This window comes from Hyaena hyaena, unplaced genomic scaffold, assembly GCF_003009895.1.
Source record: "Hyaena hyaena isolate Hyena2069 unplaced genomic scaffold, ASM300989v1 scaffold_298, whole genome shotgun sequence".
NCBI lineage: Eukaryota > Metazoa > Chordata > Mammalia > Carnivora > Hyaenidae > Hyaena > Hyaena hyaena.
In genome coordinates, this window is record NW_024080927.1 from 275242 (window position 1) to 295503 (window position 20262).

A 20262-nucleotide genomic window follows, 5' to 3' on the forward strand; every position below is an offset into this window, starting at 1 on the left:
TGGACACGATTTTGGGGTTTGTCCTTACTCAGCTTAAGTTTGGACAAAAATATTTTAAATGGCTGCTCATACAAAATATTTTTAATGGAGTGTTCATATCTGAACACTTTGTTTCAAAGACATGTGATCAAAAAAAGTAGGATTGAGCTAAGCTTTAAATATCTGTAGGTAGCTTTGGACTAGAAAACAGATACCAACTGATGAGCCTAAAAGGAATACGTATGTACATATACAATCTTCCTGTTTATTAATCACTAATATGGTTAGAATCTTTTTAAATAAAATACTTCAGATGGAGATATTAAAAGTACAATTAATTTCTGGGTTACCCCTTTGCACTTAAGACAAAAAATACCACTAATTTTTAAGTTTAAAATGGAAATATTTTTAACAGAATGAGACACCACAATGAAGGCTTCATGAATAATTTATTCCATTTGAAGTTTTGTTTTTTGTTTTTTTTTTTTAAAAAGTATAAACCTTTTCATTTCCTCAATCACAATTTGTACAACTCAGTGTTATGGCATTCGGCAGCAATAGTGTTTGTTCCTTATTCTTTTTTTTTGTCACATAAAAAAAAAAAAGCAATTGGACCATATTAAGTGTCACTGCTAAACAACTTTAAAACGCCCCTTCATAAAGTGACCAAGCTATTTTGAGAGAGTTGATGCTGACATGTCCAGTAATGACGTTACAATTTGTAGTTTAAAATCAGTAACTTTAAGGTCCACAAATCCAGTTTACTTTGAAAACTAAAACTATTTTAAAACTTCATGAATACATCAACCTGAGGAGTATTTTAGGTCCCAAATCCAGTTTTTTAATTAATACTCCACAAAAGAGAAAACATATATATGAAAATTTAAACCACAGTTCTGGGCCCATTAAAACGCCAAGAAAAACCGAAGGTTAAGATTTCCAGCTGATTGGATGGGGGAAGGGGGTGAGGGACCAAAAAAAATGTATGTCAAAAACATTTTTCTTTAATTTAGACAAACTAAAATCATATGAGGAAACCCAGACTAAAACATTGCTCATGCAACATTAAATGTATTAATAGACTGGTATGCGATGCCATAGTGGATGAGTAGCAAATTATATGATGCAACAGCATTTAAAAACTTCCTTTTAATGTATTCAATTTGAACATTTTAAATAATGCAACATAGTATTTTGATATTACAGTATTAACATAGTGCTTGATTAAAGATCTGCAAATCTTTGTAGTAACACATTAAGTTAAAAAATTACCTCAGAAGGTAAATATGAAGACGAAAGGAGAATATTTTAATACAGTAATCTGTGCCATACTGACAATTGAGTACGAATACAGCTGAGGATAGTTGACTAAGTAGTAAGAGCTTAATTTTAGTGGTTTAAGAAAAGTTTAGAAAGATTTAAAAATTACAGCTACTTTAAAATTTAAGGATTACATATAAGTACACTTGGTGGCCTTCTGGCCAAACAATAAGGTGTACAGAAATTTATTCATACAGTGTTAATTCACAGTCCTGATAACTGAATGGCTTGCATAAGAAAGTATGGCTAGATGTTTCTTACTGGCTGGAAGCAGACATTATATAACTAATCTTTTTAAATGCCAAAATACTGTACTTCCACCCTGCTTTGTAATGGATAACTGCACAAAAAACAGACATTAGCACTGTAACAAAGAAGTCAAGGTGTTGGTGATCAACTGGTATAAAGTATATATTATTTTGCTTACCATTTAAACAAACAAAAAAAAAACTACCCATACTTGTCTGTGACAGTACATTAGTAAGTCAGATCCATCATCCTGCATAAAAGGCTTAACTTTTTTTCTGAAGTCTCTTGACCTTTTCTAATGGCTATTTAATAATTTTCTATTTAAGTGTGAACTTATATATGAAGGGAAGAAAAAAATCTTATCAGAAAATCTTATATATTTGGGAACTACTTCCTGTTCCCAGATAAAAAGGAATTGTATGCTGGGTTACTTCCTTTATGGCTCCATATAAAAGAAACTGTCAGGGAAAAATTTTCTTAAAATCTATCTTCAAACTGAGGTGTGTTTACTACAAGCTATTAATATTAAACAACTGAGAATATAGCTTTTATTTTTAAAAGTCACTACTGAGCTAAGATTATAAAAAAAGGATACGTTTTATAGAAACTCCAAATAAGCATCTTTTTTCCCTCAAATTTCAGACAAGTTTTTAAAGTATAGAACAAAACATGCCAACATAATCTGTACTGTGCTAGCATAATTTAAAAATGAATGCAGAGATGTGATCTTTAAATTTTAATTTCAAAAATGATGACCCTTGGAATTGCATTATAATTTTGAAGAAGTGATTGAAAACCTTTGTCACCAGTTGTGTGTTCTTTATAGAAAAAACAAGACTTGCTAATGTTTTAATATACACAATCGAAGAAGTTATATTGTTCATAAGAAAGTGATATTTAAGCTAAGCATATAGTATTTACAAAACAAGTTTCAGTCAAAACAAAACAAAACACACTGAATTACAGTTTTGTAAATACAACTGATTTTGTCCTTGTGGAGAATTAGTGAACATACAAATTTGGAATTTTACTAGACTGCTTCCAAGAAAGATTAGGTAGACTTGGTGACTGTGAATTCAAGTCAGCAACACAGGCAGGAAGCTAACTTGGACTCTCTTGTGAGCAGCACTGTAGAAACAACTTTTTAAAGGGGGAAAGCCTGCATAAAAGCATTTATCTTGGCATGTGCAAACAAGAAGGGGGAAAGCTGTATTGAAGGAAGGGGTGAATTAAAGTCCCTAAAATTCAAGTCCCTTCTTTAGGGAGGTGAGATCCTCCTTGGCATATGGCCTGCCTTAATCTGAGCTGTGTTATAGAAAAGTACAGACTCTGGTGTTTGGGACTGCCATCTCCAAACCAAGAAAATTAAATAAATAAAAAAGGCAAAAGGAAACAGGTTAAGTTTAGAAAATGGTTCTTTAACTAGTGGAATAGAGTCTGAATACCAGAATTCACTGAGAATCTATTTACACCACAGTTTGATTGCACACACACACCCATACATATGCATACTCTCACACACATTCCCAATCTTTAATTTAAAAAACAAAAAAAGTCAAACAATCAGAGTGACTGTTCTTAAAATAATTTGTAAAATGCCTAGAGCTGGGCTAAATTTCAACCTTATAGCAGATCCTGAAGATAATTTTCATAATTAATATTCCCATGCCTAGATGTGCCACTGTAAAACTGAAAAAAAACATTTAAGCATGTAACATTAAACACCAAAATTAGTTTAAGCATTCAGTAGCAAATGTTTTTCTTGTAAAACTAAGTTTCTTTCACTGGAAATGGCCTGAAATATTAGTCATAGCCCTAAACCATAGTACAAAATATAACTGAAGAATTCTCATTTTATTCTAAGTTAAACCACCCAACAATATCACTTGTATATTGCCATCATGTTATTCTGTAAAGGTGTGATATATAAAATGCTGTAAGATCCGGTACCTTTTCAATTTATAAACACAGTGAACTTCATTACTGTACATGTACTCTGCAACTACAGCTTAGCTGTAAATCCTCCACACACAATGGTATGGACATTATTTCCCCTCTATCCCCATTAAACTGTACATTGAGACAATACAAATTTACTGTCCCACCCACCCCCTTACAAAAAAATAATACTCTAAAAGCAACCCTACTGCAACTTTTTAATTAAGACGATTACATATATTTTAGACCAATTGCTTTAAAGCAAGAAGGCAGTATAAACCTTCTAGGAAAATTTTTATAAAAGAGGTTAAGAAATATAAGACAATTTATACATTTAAAAACTTACAATAAATAAGAGATGCAGGCATTTTTGAATACTAGATACTATAATCCAATACAAGAACATCTTGATGTTCTGAAGCCATATGTTGAAATTCATTGTTCCTCATGTTTCCTCTCCATGCTTTTAATATTCATTTAACATGACTGGGTACTATGGCTCATTACTTTTCACAAATACTGTGACTGGAAAAAAAAAAGGTTAATTTTGCTACGAAAATGTTATAATACGTTTTGTATGATCAGTCATCATCCTAAAGAGTTCAGTATAGTCAATGAAAAATAGCAGGGTTATAGCCCCTCCCCCCAAGTCAAAACAATATTTGTTGAAGTAATAAGAATTAGACCCCATCACAGATGACTTTCACTGAGAAGATAATTATAACTTAATCTTGCAGTGAAATATCTTTTTTCCTTGTTCTCTTCTTCCACAGTTCCATCCAATGAAGATCACAGCATATTCATGATAAAGTTATATAACTGATTCAGCACCACAAAATGAATTGGGAGACATGAGCGTCTGTCCTGGATTGCAGGGTCACAGGTTAGCCAGGAGAGTGCATTGTACTGTTCCAAAACAAACCTGAAAAGTAAATAAACTATTTAAGTCCCATATGTACTTACACTGTAGATTTTTGGAAAAAGATTCCACCTACAGCATCTAAGATTTAAAGCCACTCTTAAAAATGATAGGAGGTATGGAATAGAGTCCTTGAGGAAATTAAAGAATAATTTTCAAAAAAAAGTATCCTCAAAAGCAGATTACACATGCTAGAAAGAAAAGCACTCATTCTGAATGATGTAATTCATCTAGAAATCCAAGGGTACACAGCTATAAATTATTGACAAATATGAGAAAAATACATAAGGATCATTATATACTCTTTCAAAGTTGCAATGAAGAACCCTTAATGGTATAAAGAGCTATACCTGAGGACATCTGAAGTCTGATTTGAGTCAAGTGGGTGGGAGTGTTTACTGTGAAGCAGCTCGTCAGATTGCACTGAAGGCACGTGGAGGTGCAAAGAGGCCTAAAAAAACAGGTAATGAGTCAGCCAAATGAAAAAGTTCTGTAGGTTTTACCTTATTTTCCAAGGTCTCGTCCTTGATGAAATACATTTTAGACCTATATAATGAATGGGTACCACTATAAAATACTTGTTCTTCTTGCTTAAGTGCATAACTTATATTCAATCTTAATTTTCCTAGGTTCTATTGTTTTTGAGACCACATAATCTTTAAAAAGTTTTTTAATAGTTACTTTAAAAGTTACTTAAAATTATCTATTTTCTGGGTGCCTGGGTGGCTCAGTCAGCTAAGTGACCAACTCTTGATTTCAGCTCAGGTCATGATGTCACAGTTCATGGGATCAAAACCCAAGTCAGGCTCTACACTGACGGTGCAGAGCCTGCTTGGGATTCTTTCTCTCCCTCTTTGCTGCCCCTCCCCTGATTGTTTTCTCTCTCTCCCTCAAAACAAATAAATAAACATTTAAAAAAATAAAGTAAAAAGTAAAAAAAGACGTTTTCTATTTTCTGCATGTAACAGGCCTAGATGTATCAAGTAAATGTTTAAGGAAGCACTAAACTGATAAACCTGAACAGTCTGTCTACAGGTTACACAGAACTTAGACTATGCAAATACACCTAAGTCTAGCACTGAAAAAGTTAACAGGAGTCAGCATATGCAAATATACTACATACAAAGCTACAAATTTTATTTTTTTTTATTTTTTTATTTTTTTAAATTTTACTCATTCTATGTTTTCTTTTCTTTTTTTTCTAGGAGAGAGAGAGACAGCGTGAGCAGGGGAGGGTCAGAGAGAGGGGGAGTCACAGACTGAAACAGGCTCCAGGCTCTGAGCTGGCAGTCAGCACAGAGCCCGATGCGGGGCTCGAACCCATGAACCAAGAGATCATGACCTAAGCGAAAGTCGGACGCTTAACCGACTAAGCCACCCAGGCGCCCCACAAAGCTACACATTTTAAACAAAACTACCTATGGTGGAATTGTAAGCACTCTCATACAGTACACAGAATGCCTTCCTTTGCCCATGCAATTTCATAATGGAGGCTTAATAACAACTGCCACACCCATTTTAGTAAGACAATGAAGAGTGGAAGAAAGGAATGTGGTACTCTCCTTCACACTTCAATTAAAGAAAGTGAATCATTAAGTCTTGCAAAAAAAAGAAAGTGAATCATTTTGTTTACTGAATTAATATATAGAGTGTTAAAAAAACTATGAGAGATGGTGGTATTGACTGCAGAATATTAGGAAACCCCATTCTGTATAATGTAAAAGGTACTATTTTGAATTTAGGTGATCTCTACACTGGAATATATGTTATAAACTCTTGTGTTATATATTCAAGAATATTACCAAAGAAATGTACTTTTTAACTGCCTGTAAACTCTTGATTTATAAGTTATAAACAAGTCCCATATAACAGATCACAACAGATTAAATGAAAATAGTCAGTACCAAAAATTACCATTTAATTTCTAAGATAAAAAAATTTTGTAATCATCTAGGGAACAATCTATTATTTTTTCAAACAAAGAGAAACACATCAGGTGGTTTTATTGCCTATGGTACAGGAAATAAAATGGAATGTATGAAAACAAAAGGTGAACAAAATTATGGTAAATTATGCCTTACCTGGTAATTCAGACCAGAAGTCCTAATCTTGTTACACTGTATCTGAGGGTGAATGCCCACTTTACACTATCCTCTCTGCAAATAAATATTGAGTAGAAAAGAATCTGGATAGTCCCTTGGACTTTTTGTAAAGTGGTGTTTCCTAAAAAAATGTTCCGTGAAACACTAAGATCATGAACTATTAACTGGTGTTACACAATTGCTTTCTTGTGTATTAAAGTAAGTTTGGGAAATAGTAGGTATACAATGTTACTTGCTGCTATTTTTCAGAGACTTTAATGTGCATACATGTATTATAACAACAAAAGGGGGCAGAAAGCATGTGCAACATTTCCCAAAGGACCAAAAAACTCTTTGTTTTATAGAAACACCAAGGACTACTATTTTGCAGAAACACACTTGGGAATATGTTCTTGTAATGAGATCTGTATAGACCACTGTACATATATTGGAAAGAGAAGAAAAGTCATATGATAAAACTTAATTACCTCGGCTGACACTCCCTAAATATATTATTTCATTAACAGTCAATTCAGATCAACAGCTGTTGTATTCTTTTATGTGCTACAGAAGTTCATTGCTTAATCTCAAATGTCACTGACTCAATAATATGTTGGCCAAGAGAATCAAGATTTACTAGCAACAGGCTTAAAAGATAGCAAGCCTATTGGTTCAAGTACCCACTAAAGCACAGTATCCAGCTTTTACCCTACAAGGAAAAATCAACTGGCAAGAAGTTAGGCTAGTATGACTTCTGGAATAAAATCTTCAACTTCTGGTGGGTATATGTAAGAATAAATGAATTAGATCTGAATTTCCTACTTTGGAATAGTGGTAAGCAGTAGCAACAAACTTTGGCTGGATAGGGCTTTCAAATCTCATTTTACCATTTTATGATGTATCTTAACCTTGTTATGCCACTTGCTAATGAACTTGTTTTGATTAAGTAAGTCATTATGGATCTGAGAATCTTAGTACTTGAAACCACTTAGTAGCTCTAATGCAGCAATTTACACAAAGCTAGAAAAAAAATTTTAAGGAGGTAGTAAATGGATCTAAATATCAAATATTCTTACAAAATTATGAATCCTTTAATCCCTCAAATACTGAGGCATAATAGAAATACAGTATGATGTAACTCAAAGAATAACTACATAATCATGAAAGGATCCAGACTGTAATCCTAGTCTACCACCAATTTATGACTACGGACAAATGAGTTTTTCTGAACTTTAATATGCTCACCTAGAAAATGAAAAGGTTATTAGATTAAAAGTAATATAAGTTTTCACCCAGCTCTAACTTCTGTATGTGCAGCTGAAAATAGTAAGAGCAAGGGTCCCAGAAATATGATTTAAGATTAATTAAAACTTCAAACAATATCAATTTAAAAAGTAAAGCTGTTTCATAATTAGATAACTTCTTTGTGATCTTACATTGCAGTGCATTTAAGACCTTAGAAACTTCTATGTTTCTTAAGAATTAAGCCGTCGATTAGCATTATTTAGGAACTGGCATAAAAATGGAAATACCTTAAGAAAAAGGGGACACTGATATTGTGCTTGAGGACATGCTGACCAGAACCAGTCAGGTAACGGACCCGCTTTGGCAGTTGATACAAAGTAACCAAGGGCCAATGGTTGCTGAAGGATATTAGTTACTTCATCATGAGATTCTGTTGACAGTAGCCGATCAGTACCCTGACCCTTTAACAGAGAAAAATTAAAAGTGTGTTAGTTCATTTGATATACTTGGGCACTAAATATACAGAATGGCAATCAGTCTCGTTATCTTATGATGTCAATTTAGAAAAATACTGAAGGATACTGAAAAAAAAAATCAATTGCTATGTACTTGTAAGAAGATCATAATATTAGTACTAAAAGAATGAGTTTTATTTCAAGAGTTGCATAAGGAAATTAATATGCCAACTGTTTAACAAGTTTGTATTATTATGCTGAGTCCATGTTCAGTTTGTGTGTATAAGCCTTTCCAGCCAGCTGAAAAAATATAAAATAGTCAATGAAATTCCTAACTAACACTCCCTCATCTAATTCCTGACCACCACATCTCAATCTAAAAGCTAATTTAAATTAAGCTTTGTTCATCTAACATTATCTATAAACTGTAGTTATATGTATTTTGTAAAGCATTATAGCAACGTCAAGGGACAACTAAGTGATGCTCATATCCTTTAGATTAGTTCATGTATTTCTCAGTATTTACATTAAGGAAATTGTTTAAAAAAATATAATGCAGGGAAGTATTCATTGCCAACATTATCCATGACAGACAAAAAAAAGGAGGGACACCTGGGTGGCTCAATCAGTTAAGTATCCAGATCTTGATTTCAGCCCCAGGTCATGATCTCATTGTTCACAGGATTGAGCCCCATGTTGGGTTCTGGCCTAATGGTGCAGAGCCTGCTTGGGATTCTTGGGATTCTCTCTCCCCTTCTCTCTGCCCCTCCCCTGCTCGCTCTCCTGCACATACTTGCTCTCTCTCAAAATAAACTTTAAAAAGTTTCATCACAAAAAAGAAAAAAAACTTAAATTGTCCAACATTTGGGAATGGCATAACAAATTATGGGAAAACAATGTTTTTTAATGCAGAACCTTCACAGTTCTTTTATGTTTTTATTTATTTTTGAGAGAGAGACAGAGTGTGAGCAGAGGAGGGGCAGAGAGAGAGAGAGAGAGACACAGAGAGAGAGAGAGAGAGGGAAACACAGAATTTGAAGCAGGCTCCAGGCTCTGAGTTGTCAACACAGAGCCCAACACACGGCCTGAATCTACTAACCATGAGATCATGACCTGAGCCGAAGTCAGATGCTTAACTGACTGAGCCACCCAGGCACCCCAGGAAAACAATGTTAAAAAGCTGATTATACTTATTTATACATATTGGAAGCTGTAATATAAATACATGTGAAAGGAAGGGAATTTGATAAAAGTAAATATGGTTTTACTAAAATGATGAGATTTACTGGTGCTCTTCTGTGTGTATGTGTGTGTAGTGTGTATATATATTTTTAATACTCTCACTTTTTTCCAAGATTTTATTTTTAATTAATCTCTGCACCCAATGTGGGGCTCAAACTTACAACCCCAAGATCAAAAGTTGCATGCTCTACCAACTGAAGCAGTTAGGTGCCCCAATAATCTTACTTCTTTCCAACTAAAAAAAAGAAAGGATGCATGGTAAGACGGAGCAAAGATCCTTCCTTATTTTAAAAAGTCAAGCTCTAGGGACACCTGGGTGGCTCAGTCACTTAAGCGTCTGACTTTGGCTCAGATCATGATCTCACGGTTCACAGGTTTGAGCCCCACGTTTGGCTCTGTGCTAAAAGCTCAGAGCCTGAAGCCTGCTTCAGATTCTGTCTCTGTCTGTCTGTCTGTCTGTCTGTCTCTCCCTCTCCCCAGCTCATGTTCTGTCTCTGTCTCTCAATAATGAATATTAAAATTTTTTTTAAAAAAGTCAAGCTCTAAAGAATAAACAATAGGCAAATTCTAAACATATGCATACTATTATAATCAAATAACTATTATATATAATTTCACTCAGATAAAGATGTTACTCAAATGAAGCCCAATTAGTTTTCCGTTCAAACAGAAGTGTTTAGCTGCTTCTAAACACTAAAAATTAGGATGGAGGAAAGAAGAAAGGTGATCCGTGTTTTTTTCTATTCTTATGAGAAAATTAATATTTCTATTATGTTCCTCCTCACAGCCCTGATACGAATGGCAGCTTAGAGCATATAGTATAATCCTCAAATAATCTGGTCTAGCTATACCTGATTAGAAGCTATGGTGAAGTGGAAGAAGGACTAAAGCCAAGAAAACATGAAGTCATGGGCAGCAGAGCCTTAGAGATTCTCTTTATTATCATCAATAGTCAAACTATGGGAAGAGCCCAAATATCCATCGACTGATGAATGAATAAAGAAGATGTGGTATATATATATATATATATATATATATATATATATATACATACAATGAAATATTAGTCATCAAAAAGCATGAAATCCTGCCATTTGCAATGATGTGGACGGAGCTAGAGTGTATTATGCTAAGCAAAATAAGTCAGTCAGAGAAAGACAAACACCATACGGTTTCACTCATATGTGGAATTTAAGAAACAAAACAGATGTTGGGATGCATGGGTGGCTCAGTTGGTTAAGCGTCCAACTTCAGCTCAGGTCATGATCTCACAGTTTGTGGGTTCGAGTCCCACACTGGGCTCTGTACTGACAGCTCAGAGCCTGGAGCCTGCTTAGGATTCTGTTTCTCTCTCTCTCTCGGCCCCTCCCCTGCCCACATTCTGTCTCAAAAATAAACATTAAACAAAAAGAACAAACAAAACAGATGAACATATGGGAGGGGAGAAAAAAAGAGAAAAGGTAAACAAACCCTAAAACATAACAGACTCTTAACAACAGAGAACAAACTGAGGGCTGATGGGAGGGAGGTGAGTGGCGTATGAACTAGATGGTTAATGGGTACACTTGTTATGATGAGCACTATGTGTTGTACGTAAGTGATGAACCACTGAATTCTACTTCTGAAACCAATATTGCACTGTATGTTAACTAGAATTTAAATAAATAAAAATTTGAAGAAAAATATATGCAATTCAAGTATTAACATCTGTAAGACAAAAGTGCATGCAAGTACTATAATTCTCACTTCTTGCTAATTCCCAAGGAAAAATAGTGCTCTATTTCATGTATCAATCCATTACTAAATTAATGAATGACATTTAGATTAAGCTTTTATAACAGGGTTACCTTGCCAGCATCACCTCCATGGGGGTAATGAGATCCTGGAGAATGTACAGGAGACCCCGTTGGAGATGCAGGAAGAATATTGATGATATCAGGGTCAAGATCATCTCCTGTGTCTAACAAATCAAAGATACCCATTCCATCCGCTCCATCTATACAGAAGAAAGAAAAACAAATAAATATTCCACTTTTCACATCCCGTGGTCACTTACAGAAGAGGATTAAAATAATGAATTTTAATCAAAATGGGTTTATTTTAATTAACACCTACTGAATGCCTACCATGTGACAGGTATTATTCCAGGAGCCATATAAACAACTATACATTATAAACAAGCATGTGGTGGTCTGAATAATGCCCTCCCCAAAGACGTCCACATCCTAATCCCAGGAATGTGTGAGTATGTTACCATAAAGAACTTTGCAGATGTGATCAAGCTAAGGATCTTGAGATGGGGAGATTATTCTGGATTATCCAGGTGGGTCCAATGTAATCACATGGGTCCTAATAAGAGGGAGGCAGTAGGGTTAGAGTCAATGAAGGAGGTAAGATGATGCTACACTGCTGCTGCTCAAGACTGAAGACGGGGCCATGAGCAAGAAGTGCAGGTGGTTTCTAGATGTCGGCAAAGGCAAAGAAACAGATTCTCTCTTAGAGCCTCCAATCAGAATCAATCCTGCACACACTCTGACTTTAGCCCAGTTAAGACTAATTTCAGACTTCTGACCTCCAGAACTGTAAGAAAATAAATGTGTATTGTTTAAAGCTACTAAGCACGTGTTAATTTGTTACAACAGCAAGAGCAAACTAATAAAAAACAAACAGCATGCTTGAAAATGTATTTAAAATGAGACTATGTACAATTAAACTCTAATTCTTTATTAACTAAAATATTCAAGTTATTGTATAACACATTAAAAGAAGAGAATAATTAAATACTCCCTACTTGTAACTTTAGAGATGTGCCTTTTCTAAGGTAACTCAGAGCAACAATGGAAATATCATTTATTTTCTCTTCTACTAAAATGTAATCTATTAAGTTCATCTACAAAAGTTATATCCCTACTATGGCAGTTTGTATAAATTACTGTATTATTTTGGCAAATCAACTTATAAAGGAATATAAAATGAGCCACAAAGTCTATGGTCTATGTACAGGTAAATAGCACAGGCAAAACATTTTATAATAAATACTGCCTTTTAAAATAAGTAAATATTTGTGAGATAATTCATAGCACTAGTTCCAGTATCAATAAGATAGAAGAAGGGTTGTATTAGTTTCATACTGCCACTGTAACCAATTACCACAAACTTATTTTTTTAATGTATTATTTATTTTTGAGAGACCGCAAGAAGGGGAGGCACAAAGAGGGGAACAGAGGATTTGTAGTGGGCTCGCACTCGCAGCTGCAAACCCAATGCGAGGCTTGAACTCATGAAGCTCAAGATCATGACCTGAGCCGAAGTCAGATGCCTACGACCCATCCAAGTGCCCCACCACAAACTTAATGACTTAAAATAAAAACACATCTTAAATCTCTATAGTTCTGGGGGCCAGAAATTTAAAATCAGTTTTACTGGGCTGAAATCAAAGTACTGGTTATTAAGCCAAAATCAAGGTACCAGGAGGGCTATGCTCTTTCTGAAGGCTCTAGGGGAAATGGTTTTCTGGTCTTTTCCAGCATCTAGAACTATACTCCGTGCATTCCTTGGGTTGTGGCCCCTTACTTCATCTTCAAGGTCAGCAGCATAGCATCATTTTTCTCTGACTTTGCTTCACTCTGTTTCCATCCCATAGCCTTGTTCTCTATTGTGTATAAGCAAACTTCCTTCTGCCTCCTTCTTGTAAAGATACAGGTGATTGCATTTAGGGCCCACCTGCATAACCCAAGATAACTTCTCCATCTCAAGATCTTTAATCTAATCAACACGTGCAAAGTCTTTTGTGGTCATATAAAGTAACACTCACAGGTTTCATAAACATTTAATTAAAGGATACAGATAGGTCTGGGGAGGAACTCTTCAGCTGAATCAGCCACAATCATCAAGACTTACTTTATATTTTCAGCCCTTTAAAGAATAATTCACCTACCATTGTTGGGATTAAAAGCTAAATCCAAATTTTCAGTGGTATAAGTAGCTGAAGCTACTTGCACAGAAGCAGAAGTAGGGAACACAAGTATATGAGTACATGACGTGTCCTGTGGGGTATTTAGCTGAGATGTCTGCATGTTTAGAGTAGTGCTTCTTCCAAATACAGAACCAGTTGACACAGAATCTGAAAGAGAATTTTTTTTCTTTCAGTAACAGAAGAATCAATCTTACATGATACTTAGAAACACAAGTGCATGAAGAATTAAATTGAACATAAACTAAGGATAGCTAACCTGGCATAATAACAAAAGAGCCTTGGGGTTCCATTGCTACCAAGCAAGCACTGAGAATGCTGGGAGAGTCTGCAGCAGATATACCACACATTCTACACATGTCCTTGAGCCTTTTACTTAGAGACTGCAAGTTTCGACGACTCAGCAAACTGCTCCAATCTGTGGGTATCAATAGTAAAAAAAATAATATCCAAGGTAACAGCATTGTTATCACTCTGCAGAATCAAAGTTAAAACATAATGGGTTTTAAATTAGTGCATCCCTCAAATAGGAATTTGCTGATGTTACTCAACATCATACATTTTAATGTATGTCAACATCAATTCATCTGAACAGATGAGCTGCAATAATAGGCAAAAAGTGGAAAAAACAGAAGACAACAGAAAAAGATAATGGGAATAACACTACCATTAAAGCCAAAATAAAGTAAAATGTCCTTTAAAATTGGAATTAGGCCAATTGTGAACTAGACATATGTGATTCCTCTTTGAAAACACAACAACTAGTTTTTATAACCTCTGCATTTTATTCAGTACATTACCTAGGTGTAGTCTGAACAGTTTATGAATCAAAAGCACAATTTTACCTTTCAATTCTCCATGACCAATCCTTCCTAAGCGGCCAATTACAACTCTCCACGGTAATGAACTCATTTGTACAAGTCCTAAGCACCACTCCCAAAGTTTCTGTAGACCAAACCTTCTAGCAGATCCTTTTTTCCGACGAGCCCTATTATACAGAATACAGGAGACAATTAAGTATTTCTAAAATTCATATGACAACATTCTAAAAGAGCTCAAATCTGTGCAAAACTGGTCTGTTAATTTTAATACTTAACACTTTTTACAGAAGTCCTAAGCAAAAATATACATAAAAATCATAGGTTTGGCAAAAATATTTAACTTAAAATGAAAAGCTGTCCATGAACTATCAAAATTCATTGGAAGCACGGCTCTACACCAGAGACTGACAAACTTTTTCCTTTAAAGGGCCAATGTGTGGGGGCGCCTGGGTGGCTTAGTCGGTTAAGCATCCGACTTTCGCTTAGGTCATGATCTCGCGGTTTGTGGGTTCGAGCCCCGCATTGGGCTCTGTGCTGGCTGCCAGCTCAGAGCCTGGAGCCTATTTCGGAGTCTGTGTCTCCCTCTCTCTCTGGCCCTCCCCTGTTCACGCTGTCTCTCTCTCTCTCCTAGAAATAAAAAAAAATAAAAATTAAAAAAAATAAAGGGCCAATGTGTTAAGCTTTGCAGCCTAGGCCATCAAGATTCTGTTGCAACAATAACTCTGCTGCTGCAGCATGAAAGCAGCCCTAGATAATACTGAAGCAAATAGGTGTGACCAGATTTGGCCCAAAGGCTGTGGTTTGCTAGCCCTTGCTCCATACTTAAGTTGAAGAATATCAAACAAAATACTATACTCCTCAGAACAAACAATGCTGTTGGGTTTTCTCCATATGTGTCCTTTATTAGGCAAGTACATAATGTAAGTACTCTCTGGCTGAGCAATGGTAGCTATGATTGACTGAGAACTTAATACATAGCAAGCATTATGCTAGTCAATTTACATGTAACACCTCATTTCAGCCCAACAACTCTATGAGGCAGATAAAATTATTTTCCCAATTTTATGGAGAAGCTGAAGCTCAGCTGGCTAAAGTAAAGTAATGTTTTCAAGATCACAGAGCCAGTAAGTGGCAGAGTTGGGATTTGAAGCCAGGTTTCTAAAACTCGAGAGTTGGACCTTTTAACCAACTCACTTCTACTTTCAGTGAAATGGCAATACTATCTTTGTACTGGAAAAGTGGTATTAAACTTTCTCTATTATTTCTCATCCTTCACAGATAAGCATACTATTTCCAAAGCTCACTAACTTAGCATTTTAAAAAACCAAATTTGCGGGGTGCCTGGGTGGCTTAGTTGGTTAAGTGTTTGATTCTTGATTTCAACTCAGATCATGATCTCACAGTTCATGGGTATGAGCCCTGCACTGGGCTCTGTGCTGACAGCATGGAGCCTGCTTGAGAATCTCTCTCCTTCTCTCTGTCCCTCCCCGATTTGTACACGCTCACTTGTGCATGCTCTCTCTCTCAAATATAAACAAATTAAAAAAAATAAATTTAATAAAATAAAAAATAAAAATTGTGTCAAGGATATAAGGTATGAAGTATTTCTCTAAGGTTTATTAAGAAATAGTCAATAAAACTTTATAATAACATAAAACTAATGTTTCTACATTCTGCTTCTTCAGCATCACTATAACCTAACACTCGTTAAATATTTCTGCATATAATCAATTTCTGAACTTAAAACTGAACCTTTATATAATAAAAAAATTAATGAAGGACAGAACCAAATCTCAAAATTGAAAATTATTTCATGGACTAGCTTTGAGGTTCTCTTAGACCATGTTCACTAGCCTTGAACCATGTTACTAGAAATGTCTATTAAGTTATAACTTAATATGAGGCTTACCTGTTGTGATCTATTAATTACGACCTTCAGAAATAACTAACCATAAGGGGCAGCACTATCAAAAATAGCCAAAGTATGGAAAGAGCCAAATGTCCATCGACAGATGAATGGATAAAGATGGGTATATACATACACAATGGAGTATTACTTAGCAATCAAATAGAATGAAATTTTGCCATTTGCAACTACGTGGATGAACTAGAAGGTAGTCAGAGAAAGAAAAATACCATATGACTTCACTCATATGAGGACTTGAAGATACAGAACAGATGAACATAAGGGAAGGAAACCAAGAATAATATAAAAACAGGGAGGGGAACAAAACATAAAAGACTCTTAAATACGGAGAACAAAACAGAGAGTTACTGGAGGGGATATGGGAGGGAGGATGGGCTAAATGGCGAAATGGGTAAGGGGCATTAAGGAATCCACTCCTGAAATCACTGTTGCACTATATCTAAATCGATGTAAATTTTAAAAATTTTAATTAAAAAAAAAAAAAAAATTTTGTCAAGAAGAAAAAGAACTAGCCATGATACCTAATTACTACCAAGAAGAATTCTAAAAATAAGGCCACCATTTTCAGAATATACTCTAACATTTAATTTAAAAGGCAAAATTTTCAGGCAACAATTTTATTTTTTTTTTAATTTTTTTTTTTATTTAAAAATTTTTTTTTAATGTTTTATTTCTAGGAGAGAGAGAGAGACAGCGTGAGCAGGGGAGGGTCAGAGAGAGAGGGAGTCACAGACTGAAACAGGCTCCAGGCTCTGAGCTGGCAGTCAGCACAGAGCCCGACGCGGGGCTCGAACCCACGAACCGCGAGATCATGACCTAAGCGAAAGTCGGACGCTTAACCGACTAAGCCACCCAGGCGCCCCTTCAGACAACAATTTTAAATGAAGTTACCTCAGTTAATTAGGAATCATATTTTAGATGGTACATGAGAAAAATAAATGTCCTAGGATGCTTTACTAGATTTTTTTTTTTAATTGCAGAGGCTCTCTCATTCCATGCTTCAAAAATTTCTAGGCTAAAATCATTGCCTCAAACTTTATTGCATAGAATTTAAGTACCTTATTCTCTTCTATGTAACAAAAATCGATTAAAATTATTATTTTTACCTTTTTTAAAATGTTTTATTTTAGAGACAGAGAGACAGAGGTTGAGCAGGGAGGGCAGAAAGAGAGGGAGAAACAGAATCCTTAGTAGGAACCAGGCTCTCAACTGTCAGCACAAAGTCCAATGTGGGGCTTGAGCTCAAATCCATGAACCGTGAGATCATGACCTGAGAGCCGAAGTCAGACACTTAACTGACTGAGCCACCCAGGCACCTTTCGAAATTATTTCTAATGCTCTTAATTGTGAAAAAAATTCACTACCAAAAAGAAAAAAAGTGAAAACCACCCACAATCCCAAAACTTAATGTATATAAACTTCCAAACAGTTTTCTATTCATTGATAATGAAAAACAGTATGTGTGTGAGAGTATTTTTAAATGGATGATATAATGATACACTTAAGGAAACAGAAGTACCTATTTGGGACATCAATGTTAATGATACATGTTTCTAAAAGTTCTCCATATAGATCTGTGCAAGATGCAAGAATCCATCTTTGATCATGTGATAAACAGTAGCCCACAAAAAGAACATTGTATTTCTGTCCAGCTTCTCCAAATGTTTCTCCTAGCTCTGTCTGTTTGTCCTTCACTGGAGCCAGAATAAAAGGTGGTGTATAAAGTCGAATACACTCTGGTCTCTGTAAAATAAAAAATTATGGTACTATTTGGTACTATACATTCAGAAAAATCTTTTATTGAAAATGTAATATATTATCTCTACTCAGTTAAAAGATAATTGTAAAATGAGAAATAAACAGAGGACTGTATTTAGTTTTGTATAAAATCATAAAATGTATAGTCATTCAATAACTTTGGTCATAGAAAACATACTTACATCAGGACTTTTAAGAGCAGTTTCCATGGCTAAACCTGGCCCAAAGCCAGTCAATGTTTTCACATTGGTTGATGTTGGAAGTGGTCTGCGACACTGGGTAAAGGCCGAAAAAGCCAGGGATTTTAAATGCTGGGTATAGATTTGTCTATCTTCGTGTTTCACAGGTTGCAACAGGTACTGACAAGGAACAATCTAAGAATTATAAGCAAATATTACAAAGGTTAAACTTCCAAAAATGAAAAGAACTGTAGGTCTAAATCTCTAAGAACTTCTACTAGAAAATTTAAAACCTAAATAAAACTATGATCTAAAGAATTATATTTTCTTATATAGATTTTTAATAATCAATTTTACTAATAGAGTAAAGTAGAAACTTTAAAATTTCTACATAGCGGTTATATTAATACTGACAATGATTAGTTCTATTATAGTCTATAAAGAAATAATTCAAAATATCTGCAAAGTTAATATCATTATTTTCTACTTTTACTTGAAATCTGTCTTATTTAGAACTCTAGTTTATATAGGCCCATGTTCTAGGGGCACCTGGGTGGCTCAGTCAGTTAAGCATCTGACATCAGCTCAGGTCATGACCTCACAGTTCATGAGTTGGAGCCCCGTGCTGACAGCTCAGAGCCTGGAGCCTGCTTCGGATTCTGTACCTCCCTCTCTCTCTCTCAAAAATAAACAAACATTAAAAAAAAAATTATATAGGCACTTGCTCAAGTCTTCTGTTTAAGCATATGAATTTAAAAATTAGTTTATAAAAGTAACACAAGAGAAATATTTAATGTACTTAAATGCAATCTTTTTATTCTCTATTATTAGTGTGAAAGGATTATAAAGTTTATCTTTATAAACTCCCTAAGATTTCTATTACAATATCACATAAAGTAAAATATAATAGAAGCTGTTTTTTAAAAAAATTTGTAAACAGAATAATCTTTTTGAAACTTCTGTCTACATCAAATTGTTTTATATAAATTCAACTTGCAACATTTACCATTCTTACCTGTACAGAAACAGTACTCTTAATATGAGGAGGAAGAGTCTGGACCATTTCCAGAAAGCATCGTAGTAGCCCCAAAGTCCATACATTAGAAGAATTAGTGCTCTCATCTTTATTTTCATAGGTAAAAGGATCAATTATATAAACAACAATTGCAGGTGGATAAGTGATTGCATGTGAATCACCATCTGTTGGGATGCCCACTTTATCCCGATCCATCGTGCTAAAATTTAAGGTAGAAATATAGTTAGGGAAAAAAGTTGTACTGTACCTTTTTTGAGGTAGTATCAAAAGCAGGTTCTTTTTCCCCCCGAGGAGAAAAGAGTAGTTTATTAGGAAACATAACACAGGATTACAGAGAATACATGTTGTGCAACATTCCCATTCTCTTCTGTATGTTCTAGAAAAGGCTCACCACCCCACAGCTGCCACCTGAGTATGCACTGGAAAAGTCACCTAAGATTTTAAGCCATCAATGTGAGCCACCTCCATAACCACCTCCTTCTTTGAATCTCCTAGTAGACAACATGTATATACCTAAAGTTTTTACATTCTGGAACTGCCCCATCATCTAGAACTCCACTTTCCCTAAAGAAAACATTTTCACTAAACTTTTAAAAATTCATTTGTATTTGTTACACCCTTTAAAGCAGAATGTGATTTGAGCACTATATCTCCACTCACAAAACTTGGTGAGTTACTTCCTGAACAGCTTTACAACACACTTAAGTAGGCTTATAATGTGACTACTCTAAACAATGTCCTTCTTTGGAAAATTAGCCCTATGGATAGTTACTCCGATCAAGTTGGTTCAGTTTAACATCCTAGTTTCTAGAGATGCCTGGCACATATAGTTGGTAACTATAAGGAATAGAAGATTTAAAAAGTAAATTCAGAAGGTGAAAGTGTTTTAACCAATATTTTTTCTTTTAAATATTAAGGTATACCTCAGAACACTTCAGTGACAAAAAAATTTGGTTTTACTAAGGAATCCTCATGATCCCTAAATACTTCATCCTCTCCCTTTTTTCTGGTGGGGGGAGGTGTCAGAGAGCCTCTCTAAAACTTAAGGGACATCGCTTTCTTTCCACTGTGCACATAATTTCATGGTATACAAAGACCATTGCACTAAGAGGTCTTGCATTAAAAATGGGGAAAAAATTC

At 35.0% G+C, this 20262-nt stretch overlaps 1 protein-coding gene across 1 annotated transcript in view; it reads right to left on the minus strand.

Moving 5' to 3' along the window:
* Positions 1 to 455: 455 nt before the first annotated feature.
* The window catches only part of MED13 (mediator complex subunit 13), a 113104-nt gene continuing 93297 nt past the window's right edge, over positions 456 to 20262 (minus strand). The window contains exons 21-30 of the mRNA XM_039247318.1: positions 19102 to 19321; positions 18090 to 18281; positions 17669 to 17892; positions 14247 to 14389; positions 13661 to 13819; positions 13366 to 13551; positions 11276 to 11424; positions 8019 to 8192; positions 4756 to 4856; positions 456 to 4408 (exon numbers count right to left, since the gene is read on the minus strand). Of these exons, the coding sequence (XP_039103249.1) occupies positions 4276 to 4408; positions 4756 to 4856; positions 8019 to 8192; positions 11276 to 11424; positions 13366 to 13551; positions 13661 to 13819; positions 14247 to 14389; positions 17669 to 17892; positions 18090 to 18281; positions 19102 to 19321 (1681 nt within the window). The 3' untranslated portion in view covers positions 456 to 4275. The remainder of the gene's footprint in view (positions 4409 to 4755; positions 4857 to 8018; positions 8193 to 11275; positions 11425 to 13365; positions 13552 to 13660; positions 13820 to 14246; positions 14390 to 17668; positions 17893 to 18089; positions 18282 to 19101; positions 19322 to 20262) is intronic.